The sequence below is a fragment of the Macadamia integrifolia genome, unplaced genomic scaffold (genome assembly GCF_013358625.1).
Source record: "Macadamia integrifolia cultivar HAES 741 unplaced genomic scaffold, SCU_Mint_v3 scaffold532, whole genome shotgun sequence".
In the NCBI taxonomy this organism is placed as follows: Eukaryota; Viridiplantae; Streptophyta; class Magnoliopsida; order Proteales; family Proteaceae; genus Macadamia; species Macadamia integrifolia.
This window is the reverse complement of record NW_024870475.1, coordinates 382,674-405,671: the sequence shown is the minus strand read 5'-3', so window position 1 is coordinate 405,671 and position 22,998 is coordinate 382,674. Positions and strand designations below refer to the sequence as shown.

At 40.3% G+C, this 22,998-nt stretch overlaps 1 protein-coding gene across 6 annotated transcripts in view; it reads left to right on the top strand.

The window, feature by feature from the left end:
- The window catches only part of LOC122069084 (2,3-dimethylmalate lyase-like), a 61,081-nt gene extending 38,888 nt beyond the window's left edge, over positions 1-22,193 (top strand). Inside the window, exons 4-9 of one of the 6 annotated variants that reach the window (XM_042633030.1) lie at positions 17,061-17,183; positions 17,660-17,810; positions 18,098-18,330; positions 19,714-19,750; positions 19,856-20,020; positions 21,725-22,193. In XM_042633030.1, coding sequence (XP_042488964.1) covers positions 17,061-17,183; positions 17,660-17,810; positions 18,098-18,330; positions 19,714-19,750; positions 19,856-19,974 — 663 coding nt within the window. In that variant the 3' untranslated portion in view covers positions 19,975-20,020; positions 21,725-22,193. Of the gene's footprint in view, positions 1-17,060; positions 17,184-17,659; positions 17,811-18,097; positions 18,331-19,713; positions 19,751-19,855; positions 20,169-20,265; positions 20,578-21,724 lie in introns of those variants that run through there. The other 5 variants (XM_042633029.1, XM_042633032.1, XM_042633028.1 and 2 more) reach the window with 5 other exon arrangements.
- The last annotated feature ends 805 nt before the right edge of the window (positions 22,194-22,998 follow it).

Genomic DNA, 22,998 nt, shown 5'->3' with positions numbered 1-22,998 from the left:
CTTGACGGTGGGCCTCGACCCCTACCCCGATCCCTACCACGCCCTAGGCCTTGGAAGTTATCCCCTATCTGGTCATAACCATCAGTCTGGTTATTCTCGTTTACTTCCTCAGGGTTAGGGCCTCTGCTCCTAGGTTCAGTGCCAGTTGTGTTACGGCCTTGCCGTCCATTAAGGTTTTGGGCACTTGTCTCGAGGACAGCGAACTTATTGGTAAGGGCTTGGAGATGGACAGCTTGTGTTTCCTATATGGCTTGAATGGCTTTCATGAATTCAGCCAGTTGCTCAAATTGGGTGGAGGTGCTAGGAGGGTCAGACATATCCTGGTATGCTCTACCACTACGAGTGGACATAAGGAGATGGGCAGCCAAGGTACGGTTGCCACCAGAGACTCAAGGTCTACTCAGAATCTCCAATTGAGACAGGTAATTAGCCCTTTCAATCCTGAGGTCAAAAATCTCCCTCTCAAGTATGTGCTTTTGGAGGGAATAGCGTCCAATGTTATTTGGTCCCGCCAACTTAAGAAAGAAAAGGGTGTTCTCTAATCTATGGTATCGCTCTCTTAGCTCTGACTCGACTATGGACAGATGGCGACGGAGACTAGACCTCGAAAGGTAAGACATGTAAACAAGGGACAGCAGTACCTAATTACCCTAAACCTAGACAAAACCATGCTCTGATACCAAGATGATGTAGGGGGTTCCTAGGTGACTAGGTTTCCTACAAGATTTAACTAACTAGGTAGAGTTAACTCAAGGGATTTGGGTAAATAGGACAAAAGAAACTTAGCAAATAAGATTTAACATGCAACATAGAATGAAACTAATAGACAAAGTAGCAAAAAGCAATAATAATCTAGGAAGAAAAACACATAAACTCACTCAAGCTTCAAGGGGAAACATGGGGTAGGGAACATGGCAGCAATCAAAATTAGGTTACAACACTAGTTTATTAAGCATCAAAAGTAGATAGAAACCCCATGCTATATGCTCTAAGATCAGTTATACTAGTAATAAGAAGACCAGCAATACTTAAGACAAACAATGTGGTAAATAAAAGGTTAAACAATGGCTAAAAGGGGGGGTGGGTTTTAATGGAAGTAACATACTAAATAATGAGGGGATAATGGAGGGAATGGGAGGGTTTATTCTATACTTATCTGCTGCCCAGGTCTGAGAATAAAGAAGACAGCCCAGATTTGAAGATGGTGTCCAGCAGTAATCCGTTCATTGAAAGGAGATCAGCAGTAGCCCGGGTGATGATCTATCCACGTAGTATGGCCTTCAGTTGTTGCAAACAGAGACTGCAATAGTGCGGCAGTAATAACAGAGAATAACAGCAGCATCAACAGAGATTAACAGCAGCAGCAGAGAACATCCAACAGTAGTAGACAGTAAACAGCAGCAGCAGCAGAGAACATTCAACAACAGTAGACAGTAAACAGTAGCAGTAAAAGGGAATTGGAAGAGAGAGAGGGAGGCGAGAGAAGAGAGAAGAGAGAACCGAGAGAATAAAGAGAGAAAAGGCGAGAAAGAGTGAGAAAGACGAGATTGAAAGAGAGAGAGAATCGTGAGAGGGGTGGGGGGTTTGCTTCTTGGCTGTTTTTCAATTCACATTCATTGATTAGAACCGTGGCCAATGGCCTTACATAAATAAGAGACTAATTACTAAAAAGAAAAGATTATTCTAGGAATGCTATTTCATAAACAAAGAAACTTTCTAAAAAGAAATCAATAGGATAATTACTTAGTTTCCTAATTAACTTAAAGACTCAAACAAACAAAATCCTAGGAAATAAAACTACTGCACTATCAGATTTGGTGGGGGCCACACAATCTTGGCAAATTTTGGAAGGAGAGAACTCGATCCAGCGTTGGGAAGGCTGGATCAAGCCTTCCTTTATTCTTCTTATTTCTTCTTCTTCCTTCTTCTAATCCTCCAACCACAAAGAAGGTTGGGTCTTCTTCTTCCTTTGGCTGTACGCCTTGATGTCCCCATCACAGAGCATAAGCGTAGTGTTCCCTTTTTCTGAACCTTGAGCCCTCTTTCATATGGTTTATTGGAGGAGACTTAAGCTAGTATTGCCATTCTCTTGCCAATTACTTATGAGTGCTATGAGTAAAATCAGAAGTTTGGCTGTGAAGGAGAAATGGGTCCTAATGGTTGAACATGATAATACAAAACCAGGTAATAATTTTTGGTTAAAATGCCCTCAAAGATGTATGGCTAGTGCTGGATTATAAATGAAAATCATGCCATTTTTAAATACTAGGAAAGAACTTTGGTGCAAAAAAAATAAAAATGAAATTGGACTTTTGGAGGCCTAGAGAATATTAATATTTAATTAAACCTAGTGAATATGAATATTTAACTAACATTAGTAGTATCACTAAGTGATCTACAATCATCAGTTATTGGTAAACACTGATTTTTTTGTTTGGTAACTATTCTAAGACTTCCTGGTGAGCATGGGCTTACTGCACCACAAGCTTTACCAAATGTGCTAGGCAGTTTTTCTTGCAAACATACTGATTGATAAGCTCGAGTATTCATAGTTGATATTCATACTGTTGAATTTCCTTAGGTCCATCCTGCACGCATTAATGCATTAATTACTTCGTTGGAATCAAGACAAATAGTGCAGGACCTCAGTGGTGACCAAATCGTTCATTGGCACAATGAATGAAAGGAGGGTTTTGATGTTCTAATTGATTATTGATATGATGTGTGGCCTGCTGGCATGCTTAGAGATAGTAATCCTGCTGTTGTTCTATGTTACAGATCGAGTATATATTTTCCCTAATTACTTATGATGGCTTGATTTACACTATGCAAGGGAATTCTACCCTAACACATGCATAATGACAACTGCTGAAATCTGCACTGTTGTATTACGCTTGTATTGGGATATCACTCCCCATTCGGCATTTGTCTATGAACAAATGGATCTGAATATCTGATCAAGTTCCCCCCTAAAACCACTAAAAGACTCTTTAGTTGCAAGAGCCCAAGCAAAGTGGTAATATCCGGTATCAACAAAAATCTGGGCATAGATCTTTAGTTGTCTTCAAAAGTCTTCTGTTTCTTTCTTTCAACAAGTCCTACAAAATGGCATATGTACACAAAATCCACTGAACCAACCCTTTCCTCCCAAAAGGACTCCTCGGCCAATTCAAAATCCGTCTCCTCATCCCTCTCACATACCCAAATAGAACTGACTTCATTCCAGCAACATTAAAATTCAAGAACATGCGCATCATTGTTTCCTCCATTTTACCACAAACTTCACCTATTCCCAAATGTCAGCCTTTTTGACAATAAGTTGTCCAAAGAAGGTGCATTATCCAAAGTCACTACCAAAGAAAACTAGCTACTCTTCGGGGTGCTTTAGTTTTCCAGATCCTTTTAACTAACGGCTAGGTAAGTTGCCACCCCTGCAAAAACTACTCTCAGGGGTGCTTTAATAAAGGTGATGGGATAGGTAGGATGGATTAAGGCTGGAAGACTAGTAGAGAATAGAGAAAGAATGTGAACTATGGCACTGTTCTGATGTTGTGAATAGTAATTGAGAATAGTAAACTAAAGGAAAGAGAAGAGGATTAAAAATTTGCGAGAGAAGAAGGAACTGGAAAAGGAGATAGAGAAAAGAGATGATAGAATTAGATCTGACTTGAAGTTCAATGAAGATATTTTGCCTATCCTGAACAGAGGTTAAGAAAGAAGAAGAAATAGAGAAGAAAAGAGAATCGTAGGGAGAGACATGAGAGAATAGAGAGGAACATTTTTCTTTTGGATGGGGAGGAGAGAGACACACACTCGATCACTTCGCTAACTTGAAATAGTAGTTGTTGGGGCTTGAATCGACTGTACAAAGGGCGTGCCCAAAGTCCTGCCCAAACCTCGGCTCGACAGTTTCCTTGGCACCAGGGGGGCCAATATAAGGAAATAAAGTAACACCTTCTCTACCACCTCGGTCTTTTAGATGATTGGTCATCTTGACAATTGGTATCAGAGCTTACATCACGGTTTCAAGTCTCCCTAGGATACGTTTCTTGACTGTACTGGGGCGTGCTTGGGGGGGATTGTTGGGGCATGAATCGACTATACGAAGGGTGTGCCCAAAGTCCTACCCCAGATGTAACACCCTGAAATTTGAGGTAACTGAGTCCAAGGGTATGGCCAAGCTCATAATATGAAGTAGGTTGCTCTGCTATGAATTGAATGTGAAAAAAAAAAGAAAAAAAAAGAAAAATGGTTTTCTATGTGGGGCCCACCTCTCTGTAGGCCAGCTCATCACGTCTACCCCATGCATAGGGGTCTATTTGCTGAGTGTAACCCATGTTTAAGGTTGGTATTTGGTGGGTTCCATTAATGAGAAATTAATTTTAATTAGTTCTAGTTATAAGTTTCTAAAAATCAGTTTTTAGAAGTAGTTTTCGAGAATTACTTTTTAGGAATTAAGTACTTCAGCCAAACCGGCTCTAGTGTATTATGTTTTAACTACTATAAATAAATTTCATCCTCCCATTTATTTCATTTCAGCCTTTCACAAGCTGAAAACGTTGGGGAGAGCAGAGGAAAAGAAGAAGAAAAGAAGAAGAAGAAGAAGAACGCTGTACATGGGCTGCTGTACCTACTGCTGTTTCTGTAGAATCAAGGTAAGAACTTGCTCTTTAATGGCTGTATAGTAGGGTAGCCTGTTAGGGTTTAGGGTTTCAGTGGTCTAGGGACTGCAATTGAGTCCCTATGAGCTGAATTCAGAACCCAGTGAGTAAATCCCCAATTTTAGGAAAGGTTATGGGACTCAATTTGCATAAAATCCATCTCTATAAACTCTAGGACAAAGGGCTCTTAGGTTTTATGAGTAAATAATGCAAATTGGAACCCAATAGAGGTTGTATAAGAATAGAAATTCTGCAATAAGCAAGGGCAGAATTTTAATTGTTCTAGAATTGGAATTTTGGGATGAGTTGGATATGATTCTCTTCCCAGATTTCAATTACTAGATTAAATTGATAGTATCGGGAAATTTGAGGGGCTGAATTTTATTATTATAGTCTTAATTCTAAGGGAAAAAGCTCAATTCAGCCTTTTTCGTACTGACGGCTGAGATTGCTGTTGAATACCACTCCTGATCAACGGTAATTGCAGATGAACTCATCTTTGCCCTCTTTCATGACTCGAGGACAGGCAGTGAAGCAAAGGATCGTGTCTGAAATCATTGTATGAGATTATTTTTCCTAATATTGACACCACTCTATTCTTTTTCCAAAAATTTTCGCACACGGTGCAAATTTCATATTTAGGGCATTACGAAGTCTAGGTATGCTTCGCAACCCTTGCCTAACATCTCCTTCAGTTAAGGTGCCTATATCATCACCCTTTTTGTCTACTTCACCTTACTTTCTTGGGTAGTAAGTCCACACACCGCAAATGAGCTTTGTAGGCTGGTAGCCACTCCATGTTCAACACAATCATCAAACTCGTTCGTATCTAACTTATTGAGTCATCAAGTCCCGTCCAAATGCGTGGGTGGAACATGGTAACTCATATCCCACTAGTAGGATACTGGTTACCAATTTGTGTGCCAGATTCTTTAGCTTTTATGTATCTTGACAGCAGGGAATGAAGATACAACAAATGGAAGGTATCAAGTTCCAATAATGCACATGAGATTATTAAATAAATAAGATATACCATGTACGCAAATGCATATGAGGATTTCATCAATGTCAACAGCGTACCTGTGACTACCTAAGAGGTAGCCTTGGCCTCTTCCGCTGTCATTTGCGAATGCCCCTTCTTGGATTTCGATACCTTGTTGCATCTAACCTGGATGACTAGTATTTGATGTTGAGGGATTCATATTTGAGTCTTTTGACATCGTCTGAGAGAAATTCTTGGCCATATGCCCAAGCTGGTTACACACAAAACACCGCTTCTTCTGGGGACATGATCTAGCCATATGCCCAAACTGATTACATCGAAAGCACTGAGGTGAACCCGTTTTTTGAGGTATCACTACTGTGGCCTAGGCTGTTGTGATACTTGGCCAACTTCTGGTCTGCTGAACTAGGGTGTAGTCGGATTAATGTAGGGTCCTCTGATTACCTTGGTGAAATCTCTGCCACCAAATGGTGTGTTTATTCTCCTTACTGCTTGAGCTTGATAATTATCTCTCTGTTTTTCCTCTATAACCTTAGCTGTTTGAACCACCTCTGCATAGGTCTGCAACTGGTGTGCCACTAATAATGCACCAATCCCCGGCCTTAGACCCTTTTCAAATTTCTTGGCCTTGGCTCTATCTGATTTCACATGCTCTAGTGCAAAATAGTACAACTCTTCAAACTTCTGCTGATATTCGAGAAGATCTTGGCCCTTGAGTTAGAGCCATGAACTCTGCCTCCTTTCTGTCTCTCACACTCTTTGGGAAGTAGTTCCTATAAAAAGCCTCAACAAATTGCACCCAAGTAGGATTAGGATGAGTAGTTGTCAATATGGGCTTTGGGGCTTTCCACCATGCATAGGCTTCATTCTGCAACTATTAAGTAGCAGAAATTATCTTATGTTCATCAGTGCAATCTAGTATTATAAATACCTCTTCCACTCCTTCAATCCATTTAGCTGGTGCTAATGGGTCTTGAGTCATTCCACTGAAATAAGGGGGTCGGTACTTTTAAAATTTCTCTATTGACTTGGACTGATCTATCCACACTGGTGCAACTGGCTGAGTTTCTTGTGTATGCTGCCCAGGGGGGTCACTAGTACTGGTACTACCTGAGATGACTGACCAGTGGCTGGTTATGCAGTAACCGGAACTCCTGGTGTAATAGGTGGTGTAGGAGTAGGAGTAGATGATGTAGAATACACAAGGGGTTGTACCACAGGTGTCTCCTTAGAACGGATAGTTGTAGTTATCTCAATCATCATATCCCTATGCTGTTGCTGGACTTCTCTTTGTTGTTGCTGAAGGCTTTGCAACACACCACCGACTATGGCAACGACATCCTGAGTTGTTATCACTGGTGGTACAGGAGGTGGCATAGGTGATGCAGTTGGTATCTCATCTTCACCCTCATGTTCAAATTCATGTAAAGGGTTAGGATTTTTCCTTCGGGTGCAACTGTACTTCCCCAGTTGTGGGTCATCTTGGGGATAGGTACACTTCGACATTTGGGAAATGTATTTTGTAATGAACAGACCCATTAATCTCCCAAATGATTAATGCATATCATATGGTCAACGCAATCATGTAACTCATACACAATGGTAATGGAAAATTAATGGTAGAAGAGATTCATCTGCTTAATCCACTGGCAGATGACACCAACCGACACTAATCTAATTCCCAAACCCTAACTTGTAATGTAGTTATACTTATTTAATTCCAATTGTTCGTATCTTGTTACATTTTACTTGTCGAACTATGAACTATGTATAAAACTTATGCTCTTTAAATTATTGTCAGTGAATGGCTTTTGCACCTAGGCTAGTCTCCTATGGTGTGTACTAAAATTTATGCACTTATCTTGAAGTTTTTAAATTTAACCTAATCATCACCAGTATATCCTCAGATCTTGTGCATTTGTGGATTGAAGTAGAGCTTCCCGCTCTGATACCATTCAGTCACACCTTGCCACTAACTGGCTAAGGTATGCGGCACTAGACACCCACATCCAGTCAACCTAATCCTCCAGGATCACAGAAGCAGTACCTTAATTTCACAAATGCCACCAAGATCTCACTCTAAAATCAGAGTACGTTAATAAATCATACAAATATCACTGGTGATTTACTAAAGTGATAAATTACAACATACAAAATTCATTTGTCAACAGCCCACAAGTTTAATATTTACCTCTTACATTTCAATATATACATCAAAAGAAATTACTGAATAACAGTAGTGAAATCAATCAGCAATCTGGTGTCTTGTAGACACAAGCCTCACAACCGCCGCTGAAATCCAATCTTGCCTCAACACCGGTTCCACCATCTAAAAATAGTAATCAATGAGGGGTGAGCTTCACAAGCCCAGTGAGGGCTGAGCATACAAGCACACACAACAACATGAAACCAACACACTCTCTCAGTCAAATCACATATGCACAGTCACATGATCCATTTTAATTATAAATATCTATTCTAATTACTAAGTCTTAGTATGTATGGGTATAAGTGCTATAAGCAGCATAGGTGGCATCCCCTTCCCAGTACGTCGGGTTTCAGAGATGTAAGCTAGCTGCAAGTAGGAGTTGGCCAGTCCTGAAAAGAACCTCGGTCCCCCAGCTAACCCCTAAATAGTAACCCCTAACAGCCATGGTCCTGGAATCCTGTACCGTCATTGGGCCCCCCATGTTGTCCGACAGTCATACATACAGTACGTCATACCATGCTGTGCCCCCTTAAGGATACAGTACGTCGTACCTTGGCATAATAGTCCTCCATGACCTACCATTGAGTGGGATTAGCCAATACCTTACCCCTATTGGCATGGGGTTATAGCACTGGGATGTGATCCTAGCCATATGCATCTACATGCATCCATAACATCCATATCATCCATAACATCCATATCATCCAATCACACATCCGTGATTACAGCTGTAATACTAACCTCTGAGCCCCACGATACCAGAAAGAACCTCAGCCACACCGTGCCTCAGATCGACAATGTTACAACCATCATCACACAGCTATCATGCTACACATCCACAAAACCTCGAATCACATCACATCACATCACAGTCGGTAAAATCATGCAACATGTGAAATTTATATATTTTTTATATAAAATAAATCCATAACATAGCATTCATCACATTTCACATGAGCATGCATGAATGACAATATCAAAACACTTCGTAAAAGAAATCAAACACCCACTCACCTTGATACCCGAATCTGATGTCTTTTCGTTGAGTTCCCGTCCGCGCGTATCCTTGCCAAGTATCTTAGGTTCCTATGTAAATTGTGTACCATCATGTTAAATATTTATAACACCTAGTATGACTATATACAGGTTTATTGTTGAACCCAAAACAACTCCCAACAACCCATATACTAACCTAATTTAGAGTCTCTGAAAAGCCCCTGAGCTACCCGTACCCATAGGGTTAATTTGGTAAAAAGGTAGGGAGAACTGATCAGTAACACCTAGCATACCTCTCCGTACAAGTTTCATACTAAACTTGTACAAGCCCTCACTAATCCCTAGACAGTCCCTACTTCCCAAGCCTCGATGATGCCCCAAATTGACCCACCTTGTAGGGCCAAATAAAAATAAAATTACGTAAGGTGTAGCATGACCCACTAGGGGGTAGGGTATCAGTAGAAAAATTGAGGCTGATCAGACCTAAAATCATCCCAACTGGCGGGTTGGCTGGCCGGTCGAACCTACCAGTTCCCTCCTTTCTGCAGAATTCGATTCTGCCCTTTGCTGTTCTGTATATCCAAACCCAGATTTGGGTTTAATTCCTCAGTCAATGGTTCTGGTCATGGATACTAGGTCTGAAGATGGGGTTAGACTTCAATTTGACCCATCTTTGGGATTTAATTAGCTAAACCTAGGGTTGATATATTCAATTTTGCAGAAAACTTCAGAATTTAAACCTAGAGTCTGTAAATTCTGCAGAATTGAGATTTTCCCCTTAGAATTAACCTTCTAATTAAGACTATAATAATCAATTCAGCCCCTCAAATTGCCTGCTACTATCAATTTAATCCAGCAACTGAAATCTGGGAAGAGAATCATATCCAACTCATCCCAAAATTCCAATTCTAGAACAATTAAAATTCTGCCCTTGCTTATTGTAGAATTTCTATTCTTATACAGCCTCTATTGGGTTCCAATTTGTATTATTTACTTATAAAACCTAAGAGCCCTTTGTCCTAGGGTTTACAGAGATGGGTTTTATGCAAATTGAGTCCCATAACCTTTCCTGAAATTGGGGATTTACTCACTGGGTTCTAAATTCAGCTCATAGGGACTCAATTGCAGTCCCTACACCACTGAAACCCTAAACCCCAATAGGCTACCCTACTGTACAGCCATTAAAGAGCAAGTCCTTACCTTGATTTTGCTGACAGCAGTGGGTACAACAGCCCATGTACAACCTTCTTCTTCTTCTTCTTCTTCTTCTTTTCCTCTTCTCTCCCCAACGTTTTCAGCTTGTGAAAGGCTGAAATGAAATAAATGGGAGGATGGAATTTATTTATAGTGGTTGAAACATAATACACTAGGGCCTGTTTGGTTGAAGTACTTAATTCCTAAAAAGTAATTCTTAAAAACTACTTCTAAAAATTGATTTTTAGAAACTTACAACTAGAACTAATTAAAATTAATTTCTCATTAATGGAACCCACCGAATGCAAACCTTAAACATGGGTTACACTCAGCAAATAGACCCCTATGCATGGGGTAGACATGATGAGTTGGCCTACAGAGAGGTGGGCCCCACACAAAAAACATTTTTTTTTAAACATTCAATTCATAGTAGAGCAGCCTACTTTATATTATGAGCTGGGCCATATCCTTGGACTCAGTTACCTCAGATTTCAGGGTGTTACACCAGACCTCGGCTCGACAGTTTCTGCGGTGCTAGGGGGGCTAGTATAAGAAAATAATGCAGTGCCTTCTCTCCAAGCCGGGGTCTTTTAGGGTCTTGCATGATAAACATTTTGTTTCTCCATTTGCCAACGCTGGCTCATTTTTTTGTTCCTAGGGAATGAACCAGGATCAAATTGTTCGGAAATTGAAAAAAAAGAAGCATCTTTTAGTAACTTCTCTATTCCAGAACTATGAGGGAGAAATAGGGGGTTGCTCTTTAATGAGCAAACGGTTAATTTGATATTAAAAATAAAAGACCTCCAATACAACTTCACAACTTCAACCACCACCCCACCACCTCCTTCACCGCCAACACCCCCACCACCACGGCCACCCCCACCGCCACCGCCACCATTGCAACCACCACCTCCTCCACCTCCACCTCCGCCTCCACCTCCACCTCCACCTCCACCTCCACCTCCACCGCCCCCGCTACCGCCACCACCTCCACCACCACCACTACCACCGCATATGCCAAAATTTTGGGTATTGAATGATATTTTGTAAATTTATATAAGTTCCATACACAAAAATTAATATGCACTTAACAAAATGCATTTCTATTTTTTTTTTTCTAGCCCAAAAGTAGAAATTACTACACTTTATCAAACACATGTTTTTGCTAAAAAATATGGGCCAGAAACAGAATGGCTATCATGCAAGCCCTAGATGACTGGTCAGTGCTTGATCCTGACATTATTCTTTCACCCAATTGATTAGGGGATTTGTTGCTAATAGATAAAACCAACAGAAAATAAAAAAGGTTATTTAAACTAGGTCTCTTAGGAAAACTATTATTAATCTAAATAGAAACCAAAAAAATATAAGACTAACCTATGACTCCTGCTTGGCCTACAAGACATTACTTGGATAGTGCCTCACAACAGCTAGACTAGTTAATTAAAACATCAATCTTGGATACCCTTCTTGACGAAAGATTTTTGTTGTGCCCATTCAAGTAAACCTGGTAAAATTAAAAGCCTATAACCAGAAAAAAAGAGGGTATATTTTCAAGATGTGACCGCATTAACTCTTATGTCCTCTTCTTCGCAATTTAAGTCATAGCCATGGAAGCGAGCGGCTAAAATCTCAACATCTTCTAGAATATGGGATGCTGCTACTGTAGTACTAGGCCTGAATTAATGTTTAAGTCTCTGTGATACTTGACTTTTTTTTGGGGATGTGTAGCATATAATCTGTCATTGTTAGGAACCTTGGCCACGTGTCAGTGATAAGGTGGCCAGATGTGATGATGTGGCAATGTGTAGTCAACTTGGTGACATGACAGTGATCAGAGTCAGTGGCAAAGGCTGTATTAGTGATGTGGATTTGCCGGCAGTGTTCGGTGTGACGAAATATGTTTTATTGTGACAATTTGAGCAAAATGCATGTTTAAGGGCATTTTGATCATTTTCAATGGCCGTTTCAGTGGATGGGTTCTTGTGAAAAATTGTAGAACTTTGAGTCATGAATTCAATGCATCTGGAATCGTCTTGATCCGAGTCCAGATGAGTGAGTTATGTTCATTTTCATACAATCACTCCAAGTATGATTTGTCACGCATATTGAGGTGGCGACTTGAACTTCATATTTGGTGTAGTAGCACTGTGCCAAATGGCAGTTGAATGTTGAGGGTGCAAGCTCATGGTTGTCAAATGATATGGCAGATGAGGTGGCAAAGTAGGTTGACATGGCAGCCAGCACAATGAAGTAGCATGGCGCGGCATAGGCCACTGGGCCACGCTACCAGCCAGTAAAGGCTGGCCATGCAGCACAACATCCCAGTGCAGCAAAGGGGGCAGCCACGACCTTGGGTTTCAGCCAGCAAGTCTGGCTTTACATGTGGGTCACAAGGCCACGACCATAAGGCCATATGGCTATGCCAAAGTGCCTCAACCATGTGTTGATTCAGCAGCAAGGCTTGGCCAGGAGGAAGGGAGGCATGCGCATGGAGGTCACTTGAGGGCCAGCAGCCAAGAGCATGGGAATCGGCCATGGGATGCTTGAGTTTTGAAGTTTAAAGAAAACTATCTGAGTATTGAAGTGTGTGCAAGGTGTTGGACATAATGCTCCTTAGAGGCTGTTTAAAATGCCATTAATTGTGCTCTCGGGAAGTTAAAGGTTCAACAAGGGTTGGATGTGTTAAATCCCAAAATTGGCTATATCGAAGAAGATTACAGAGTCTGGTTTGTTATTGGTCTAAAGGGGCCGCATGGCTACAACGCGTCTCACCGGATCATGCCATATCCTCTCAAAAGAAGAGAACAAATGTCATTTTCGAAGCATTCAATGTTTCTTTTTGGAGCAAATCATAGCCATTTGGTCATTTTAATATCCAAGGCGTGAGATTCTATAATCTGTTATGAGCCAATGATGGCTCGAAAGGTGGCTTCCACCCTTTTAAAGGTGATGTAGACCATCAGATTGATGCCCATCCAATGGCCTAATATCCATCTGATTCCAGTGTTCTATGCTTAAGCCTTTGACCAAATTAGATGTTCTAGATTTTGCCCTCCATTTTGTGCATTTGATCCAGGGGATAAGATCAGCCCCATTTTATGGTGTTGCGCAGGAGAACGGGAGAATTCTAAAAGATTCAATTTCTTATAATTTTAGAGGCTGATTTTCATATCTCCATATCTCTCCAACCACAAAAGAATTGCAAGACCTTGTGGACAACCTAATATTCTTGCAGAATATATAGCTGGACAATTAAAAAATAGAGTTTCATTTCGAAAGGCAAGCTTTTCTTGGGAGTATGGTATGGGTTACTTCAGCGCCGTAGCGCATGATACTCGGACATTGGCTCGAGGCATTTTCTCTACCCCTTCTTACCCTGAAAATGCCAGGTCACCTTGCGTCCTTGAACCGATAATTCTTCCGTTTTACTGGATGGAATTTCAATGGGTTAGGTCCATAAGAACCATGAAGTCTTAGCCTTTCAATCCAAAAAGAATCACTTAGGACTCGGGTTTTTAGACTCTGATATGGTTCTAAGTGCTGCTTCCTCCTTTGCTCGAGCACTACACACCTGCTACAAGAAAGAACAAAGAAGCTTGAGAAACAGCCACGGAAATTAGGAGAGAAGATCAATGCTTTGAATGAGTGTATCTACTTCAACTGAGTGTTTAGTACTCCATTAATAGATGTTGGAGCTGGTTGTCGTGAGTTAATGGCCAAGCATTAAAGCAACAATAAGAAAGAAGAAAAAGGGAGAAAGAGAAGAGGTTGTGGTTCCCCCCAAGCCTATGTTTTCTAGTAAAGGTGGAGTCAAAAGTTCCAGTGACTAGTGGAGGATCTCAGATTGTTTTTAGGCTACCAGATTCATCACAGACAAAGGGTTGTAAGCCTTTTTTTTTTACTCTTATAATTGTCTCAGTTTATTGTCTTTGTATTCTTTTACTTTGCTAGACATAGGCATGCACTGTTGAACCTATGCTAGTTTAAGCTTCATTGTAGGGCATCAATCCACCCTCTGCATGGATCCCCGTATTTTTTGATCGCATTTTACTCCTTTCTGTGTCCTGTCTTTTTTTCCTGTTGTCAGGGCATCCCACACAAACGACACACGATATCAATCTACTTTGCATCATGTTCAAGAGTGTGTTCAGAATGGTGATAATAAAAGGAGGATTCGATGTGCTTCCTGGAACATTGGTTCACTAACTGGCCAGAGTTTGGAATTGATAGATGTCATGAGGAGGAGAAGGATTAACATTGCATGTATCCAAGAGACAAGATGGAAAGGGGTGAAAGCTAAGATGTTGGATGACTTTAAACTTTGGTATTTGGGAGACCTAGGTGGAAGGGGTGGAGTTGGCATAGTGGTGGATAAAGACTTGAAAAACGATGTGGTAGATGTTAAAAGAGTCGGGGATAGGTTCATATCCTTAAAGTTGGTGTTAGATAAAAAAGTGGTCAACATTATTAGCGTTTATGCTCCGCAAGCAGGATTGGATGAGAGTTGCAAGTTACAATTTTGGGAACACATGGATGAATTGATGCATAGTTTTAGACCGGATGAAAAAATTATTATGGGAGATGATCTGAACGGACACATTGGGAAGGATAAGAGAGATTACGTAGAGGTGCACGGAGGCTTTGGAGTTGGGGAGAGAAATGAGGAGGGAACCTTAATTCTGGACTTTGCAACCGCCTATGATCTATTTATTGCTAACACACTTTTCACTAAAAAACAAGATTATGAACACGGAAAAGATGCCTGATGAATGGAGGAGAAGCACTATCGTTTCAATTTACAAAAATAAAGGCGATATTCGGAGCTGCAACAACTATAGAGGCATAAAACTTATGAGTCATACTATGAAACTTTGGGAGAAGGTAATAGAAGCTGGCCTAAGAAGAGAAACCTATATCTTTGAGAACCAATTCGGTTTCATGCCTGGAAGATCCACTACAGAAGCGATCTACCTACTTAGGAGGCTTATGGAAAAAGCCAGAACCTATAAGAGGGATCTTCATATGGTCTTCATTGACTTGGAAAAGGCCTATGACAGGGTTCCCAGAGATTTAATCTGGTAGGTTTTAGAGAAGAAAGAATTGTCAAGTAGATACGTGGATATTATTAAAGACATGTATAGAGATGTGGTGACTAGTGTGAGATCTGTGGGAGGTCAAGGTGCTGAGTTCCCAATTAACATCGGGTTACATCAAGGATCCGCATTAAGCCCCTACCTATTTACACTTGTCATGGATGATTTAACCAAGAATATTCAAGGAGAGGTCCCGTGGTGTATGCTTTTTGCAGATGATATTGTTTTGGTCGGTGAAACAGTGACAAAGATTAATGATAAGTTGGAACTATGGCAATATACTTTGGAATCGAGAGGTCTCAAGATATGTAGAACGAAGACGGAATATATGAGGTGTAACTTCAATAGATCGAGGATTGATAGCAAGGAAGTGAAAATTGAGGGGAGAGAGATCCCGCAAAGTGACTATTTCAGGTATCTGGGCTCTATGTTAAACAAATGTGAGATTGATGATGATATTTCCCACAGAATTAAAGTAGGATGGATGAAATGGAGAGGGGCATCTGGAGTATTATGTGATCAACGTATTCCTCTAAAGCTTAAAGGAAAATTCTACAGGACAGCCATAAGACCAGCTATGATGTATGGTGCAGAATATTGGGCAGTCAAGAAGCGTAACATTGATAAGTTGAGTGTGGCTGAGATGAGGATGTTGAGATGGATGTGCGGCACAACCCTGAGAGATAGAATAAAAAATGACTAGGTTAGATCAGACTTGGGAGTTGCCCCAATTCAGGATAAGCTCAGAGAATGTCGGTTACGATGGTTTGGGCATGTCCAAAAGAGGCCCTTGGATGCCCTATTACAGAGGAGTGACCGGATGCAGATGAATGGAACTAAAAGGGCTAGGGGCAGGCCTAAATTGACCATCGATGAGTTAATTAGTAGAGACATGCAAAAGTTAAGTCTTCACACAAGTGTGACATCTAACAGAGCTGCCTGGAAGGCTAGGATTCGAGTTGCAAGTGGTTCGTGAGTGGGATTCCCCAAAGAGTTTTTTTTTTTTTTTTCTTTTAAATACTTGTGGTTCCATGTAGCCGACCCCATTTAGTTGGGATTAGGCTAAGCTTTGTTGTTGTTGTAGGGCATCAATATTAGCTCAACTTTTATTATCTGATTGGGGGTGGGTCTTGTCACGTATTGGCACTATTTGTGCCCTCTCAGTTTTGTGGTAAGTAAACCTAGGTGGGAGTGCTCCCAGCTGTAGGTGTAGTATTAATAATGTATTGAACATATACGAAGCCTTTACAAGCACTACTCCGACGATGTAGGCATATTGCAGAACCTCGTAAAAATCTCTATGTTATGAGTGTGGCTATCTTGTTTTTCTTGTATTGGTTTTGGAATGCGTGTGTGTTGCAGGATGGGTGTGCACACTTGGAAGTGCCTATGACAAGAGGCTAGGTGTGTATACGAATGTATATGTGTGTCAATGAATTACCAACAGAGATTGCTACATTAGCATGTGTGAGTGGAAAGGAAAAAATAAGGTTTATTGATTCACCCTCCTCTCAGTGACGACTATAGTTCAACCGGGGGGGGGGGGAGGAGGGGATCTGAACCTTCTCATCAATGGGCGCCCAGAGGTCATTCTGATCAGATGAATTTAATTACATTGTCCGATTCATGAATTTAATTACATTGTCAGATTCGTGTAAACCATCTGAAACATTAGAGGCAATGGCTAATTGGTTTTTTGAACTACTAGCCAGAAGCAATGCTATCTGGGTATGACCTTTTTAGCCTCACTTTTAAGATGAAGTACAAGATACAGGCTTAGCTTCTTTCTTTCGCTTGTGTGTGTGTGTGTGTGTGTGGCCTGGTTTGGAGATGGGGGTGTTGGAGCTATTGTAGGAATGAAAATGTGGCTCAATTAATAAAGCTTCTGTTCTAATTTGCAGGGTAATATGCTTGAAGGAGGGGGTAAAACACCGATACTAAATCCTATCGAATTAGAGGAAACTGGATTTAAGATAGTAGCTTATCCACTGTCCTTGATTGGGGTCTCTATTCAGGCAATGCAGGTCAACATCTGTGTGTGTGTGTGTGTGTGTGTGTGTGTGTGTGTGTGTGTGTGTGTGTGTGTGACAGAAACGGGTGGTCCCTGTGAGAGACGATCCTCTACCCATTTCATGATCACATTTTAGCCTGAGGTCAGTGCTGTGAGCATGTCATGTAGGTCAAAAGCATGTGGAAAGTTGCAAAAACCATAAATAAGTTCCATTATACTTTTTTGACCCAAAGTAACAACATAACATCTTGTAATTTTGAACCCAATTTTGACCCACATGCTTGATTTGGGCTGAAACTTGACCACTGAGATTGTTGTTGTCTCCTCTTTCACATATACACCCACCCATACCTTCAGTAGCCAGCCTTGTGGAAACTAGTGTTTGTTTCTGTGTCTTCAAGTTGACTTTCAAATAAAATGAATGAATGATGATTTTTAGAGTCTTCTTTCTGGTACGTATGACAAATTAACTTTCTTCAATATTTGCAGGATGCACTTAGAGCCATTAAAGGTGGTCGAATCCCTCCCCCTGGAAGCTTGCCATCTTTTGAAGAAATCAAGGAAACCTTAGGGTTTAATGCCTACTATGAAGAAGAGAAACGGTATGCTACCAGTGTTGGAAGGCTGTCTTTGCAGAGAGGTAGGTGTACCAATTATTTTTGACCCATTGCCTAAGTCAATAATGGAAAACTTGTTGAACAAATTGGAATTGAGCTGGGAGAACTCAGACTAGGTGTTCTTAAAGTATTGATTCCAACCTCCATGTTTTGGATGTTGTTTACCTTGGTTTCTGCTTAAGTTGATTTTGAGTTTCTTACAATAAGGTTGTCAAGTTTCATTTACTCAACCAAGTCGAAGTCCAAGTTTCAATTTGGAGTGATATTTCGTATTGTGGTTAAATTATACTTCTAATTCTTCCAAATATAGCTAATTCGCCAGGAAGCAGCAGTAGGTACAATATGCAACAGAGGATTCGGGATGATTCGGAGAAAAGTGGTCAAAGTCTGCAGGATCCTGTTGTAGAAGTGATAACACCTGATGTGTACGGTACCTATGGTGCAGATGGTTCAAGGGGACCATTTCCTGGGATTTGGTCCCGCACATTGAGAATCAAAATCATCGGAAGAGATAGATTTGAGAAACTTGATGTCAGGATTCCTGTAAGTTATTCTAAACTTTAATGGGGCTTGCGATTTTTTTAGCATGTATGAATGTTTGAAAGCTTTAGGATGTTGCCAAAATTTTGTTTATATATTATCTATTTGAAAATACTGTTTATGATAACCTGTACTATCGATTATGTGGAACCCCTTACATCTTCAAACCAAATCAACCTCTGATGAGGTCATTCAAACCATCCAACAGTGTGCCTCCCCCTCCCTCCTTTTTGTGCCTGATTTTGTGAGCTGAATAATGCAATTGATCTGATTGTTTTGACCTTTGACTGGGCTGATTAGTTTAGCTGGGAAATCTCCTTGATGGGACCCAAAATCACACCAATTAATTGAAAACATGGTTTGTTTACCATGGCTTCAGTTTTGCATCAGTTATCTGAGATCTAGCACAAATTTGAGCTGTGTTAGAAAAGTAAAGATTTCCACCCGAATCAGTCTATAAGCTGGCTATACACTTCCTATCCAACTCGTTCAACATTTCGCACGGCTTAACCAACCGGCGCACTGCAGCCAGACCGCGAAGAGCTCGTTGCTTGAAGCTGCTTGCTGCCAGTGAGCTCTTCCCATAGTCATGGTCCCTAACCACACATTGATGTCTTAAATGTGGCTTGTGACAGATATGATAGAATGCTGCACAAAATTTTCATTTTAGTCATGAGTGCTTAGTGCATTAAAAAGATGCCCATGGCTTCAGTTCTGCATCAGTCATTTTGTAATTTCTCTAACCACACATCCATGTCTTAAATGTGGTTTGTGACAGATATGATGGAATGCTGCACAACATTCATTTTAGTTGTGAATGCCAAGTGCATTAAAAAATGCTTATTTGCATGGCCACATCATACACAGTTGCCACCTACACTTCCATCATCATCTTCTTGTCATCATGCATCCTTGCCTTCAGATCTCAATGCTGATATCTGTTTAGACATGACATTGTTGCTAGCTTTTGTACCTTATTGGATACCATTCATAAATGAGTTACTCACTTAAAACATGTTCCCCTAACTGTTAGTGCTTTCATTCTTTCTCACCCCTCTCCTAGGGTCCCAGGATCTATGCCCTAATTTCCTTCTCACTCCACCAACCCCCACCAAACTAAAATAGAAAAGGTTTATACTAATTTATTTTATTCATGATGCATCCACAAGTAGGAACATGAAGATACAGATATTTGTGCATATGTATGCTTACTATGCTAATGAAATTTCGACAGCAGTAGCTTGATTCATATACCAGTGCATACTGAATATCCAGAAATACTTATATTTATCTGGTAGTCATCGATTCCAAATGCATGTGTATCTTTGAGGAAAGCTCGTATTTCTGGCTACCTTCTCTTACATGGTATACTACTGCTTTTTACAGGCTGGCTTCTTGGAAGGAATCACAAACATAGTTCCAGGTACTCTTTAACTATCCATGTGGGAGTTTCTTACATATTAGTTCCCTTTGGTAACCACAAAATGCTCACCCTTCCCACCCCCCCCCTCCCCCCTCCCCCCTACAGCTTTAGGAGGAGTAAACATAAAAGCATTGTTAGATGATGCAGCTGAGGAAGCAGGAGGTAAGGTGTTGTTAGATTTTAATGACACAATGGGTGACAGAATTCAAGTATTTTTGGAGTGAATCCACTTCAATCATCCGCTTTGAGCTATTGTGGCTGAAGAAATAGGTTTGCTCCATACTTCAACTTGTAAAATCTATAGTGTACATGCAAATTACTACTCAAGGTGGCTGTCTAGGGAACTGATTTCCATTCTGCCTCTCAAAATTATAGGTCAAAGCAAAAATTTTCTTAATAAAATTACTATTGTTATTTACTTAGCGAAGAACTGACATTGACAAATAAAAACTAACAAAACATGTTCATAAGACTACCTGCTCCATTATAAAAACATATGGCTTTGTTTTGTGTAGAAGCATAAGATACCGAGGCAGATCTTTCATAAAAGTTCCACCAATGTAAGAAAATGTGAAGGAGAGCATGCCTATCCAGTGTTACTCAGAGTTGAGGCAATCTTACTCCTTTTGTTTCCAAGGGATATATTTTTTTTTTCCAATTCTTAATTTGAAGTGATAATGTAATGTCTCCAAAATTTGGGTGGTCTCATTTGCATCCTCTGGGGATGAAAATGGGATATAGAAGATGTATTATATATTTCACAGTTTAGGATGTGTTTGGTTTGCATATTGGATCTAGAACGCATTCTAAAACCCGCTATTTCTCTATTTTCTCATTTTAGAATGCATTTTAAACCCAAAATATATTCCGAGAATAAATACCAAAAGTCTTAGGTTGTGTTTGGTATGCATTCTTAGAATGCATTTGAGGGCTAGAACGAATTTTGGAACATCAGAAATAGTGTTTGGTATGCGTTCCTGTTCCAAATTTGTAGAATGGGTTAGAGAATGGGCCTCGCTGTGGAATGCGTCAAAATGCCCATTATGCGTTCTCATTTCCTATGAAAAATGGAGAAAAGGTAACAAAATCAATACCCATAGTAAGGGTTTGTTTATCGATCTGGTCATCAACAATGAGATCATCGTTGTATCAAACCTGAGAAACAGTGGGTGGCAAGTCTTAGGTTAAAAGTTGGAGTTCAACGACAGGCGAGGACTTGAAAGATGGAGACGAAGATGAGGAAGCAAGCAAAGGGTGTTGAAGGCCGCATAAGAGAAGTTGAGCCATGGAAGGCGTTCCCCTCGAGATCTGGAGGAAGATCTGAGAAAAAAAAAAAAAAAAAAAAACCCACAAACCAACTCAACACTGTCCTCCATACTTGCTAAGGCTTAGGCAGTGTAAACTTCGTCCTGGGCCAACTCGACGATGGCTGAGACACGTAATCAGAAGACAGTTGGATAAGATCTCTCAGTTCTGACTTCGGAGTAGAGTATCATGAAAGAGAGGAAACAAGAAAGAAACGAAAGCCAATCAATTCATGAAGCCGTTTTGCCATGCTAACATTGGCTATGTATTGTTCTTTACGTTTTGATGGTGCCGTGCTGCTGCTGTTGATGGTGGTGATCTTGTTGGTGAAAGCCTTTGGAATTGGGATTTTTTTTTGGCTGAAGATTAGTTTAATTCTTTAATAAAGAAATTTTTAGACACCCATGAGGTGTTTGATGAATGCCTGAACATCCTAAAATCAATAATGTGTTTTTGCCAAATATGAATCCAAATAGTGTTTTCATTCTTAGTCAAGAATGCATTCTACAATCTCAGAATGGGAATGCATACCAAACGCAGCCTTCGTTTGTACATTACTGGGCCTGTAGTAAAATAGGGTTATTTTGCATTTAAGCTCATTCAATCATGGTTTGATTTCTTTAGAACAACTACATGGCCTTTGAATGATTTAAATGGTTCCATTTGCAGGGTTTTTGCTTCTTAGATCCAATTTGAAGTAAATACATTGTGGGACAAAAAACACCTGTCCAATGGAAGTTGTCCTTGAAGGACCAAGCATAGGATGCTGAACTACAAGCTACCAAAACAATGTTCCTATGAGAAAAAATCAATCTAAAAGATGAGAACCCAATTAAATGTAGTCTGGTTACATGGATTTTATGTCTCCAATCTGTTCTAACCAATGTAATCAAATTCAGTTCGTAGCAGAGTTGTTGTGTTCAGTCTGAGTCTTGATTTGTGTTACATCAGTAATATGTCTTTGGCTGTTGGAACAGACTTAACATCAATATCCAGTGACCTACATCAGTCTCAACTTGGGTTCTGCCATCATATCCGAGGCACAGGCAATCTGGGATGTAATCCATGTTGGAAAACAGTCTATATAGATGAACGATGGGGAAATATAAATGAACTGCAACAGTGGTTGATCTTCGACTATAAGACACTTTGAAGGGTGGCCATGGAACTTGTTTCCGTTATTGCTAAGGTTTTTGAGTTCATGGTTCAGTATTGGTATGTCATCCATGTCTCTGGAGACTGGAGAGCTCATATGGAAAGCACTATCCTTGCGAGCTGGAATACGCGTAGAAAAACATACTTCATTGGGATTATGAAGGATATAGATCCCTAACTGAGTCATCTATACCTGATTGTGATACATTATCCAATTGGTTTGCTCTTCAATGTGCTTAAGCCATGACCAAAGTGATTCAGTTTCAGGTTTCCATGGTAAGGCCAGGGTTTCAAAACTCGGAATCTGTAACTGAATCAGCCAAAACTTTCAGAAATCAGCTGGAATCAGTGTGAATTGGCCAAATCAGTCAATACCAATTCCAGTGTGAATCAGACGATTTGGCCGATCTGATTCCGATTTGTGAAAGCATGGGTTACTTATTTACAGAATTTAAGCAAATTAAGTTCTACAGAAGCAGCCACTTTCCCTTCTTGTAGTGGGTTCAAGTCTTAGAAGTGAGATGGGTTAGTGTCTTTCGTCCCATATATTGCCATGTACTTGAAACCGAGTTGAAAGTAGGTTCTGCACCTTACGATTATGATACAAACATACAAATACCAACCAACTAAAAAAGTTTGCATCTTCTAATGGTTTTCAAATTTTAATTTATAGGGACTGGATTATATTTTTTACCCCTTTTTTCTTTTCGTTGTCATCAAATTATATCAAAAGTGTATATCGGTTTTCTATATTATTCAAGGAAACCATATTGGCGAGTGTGAGTATA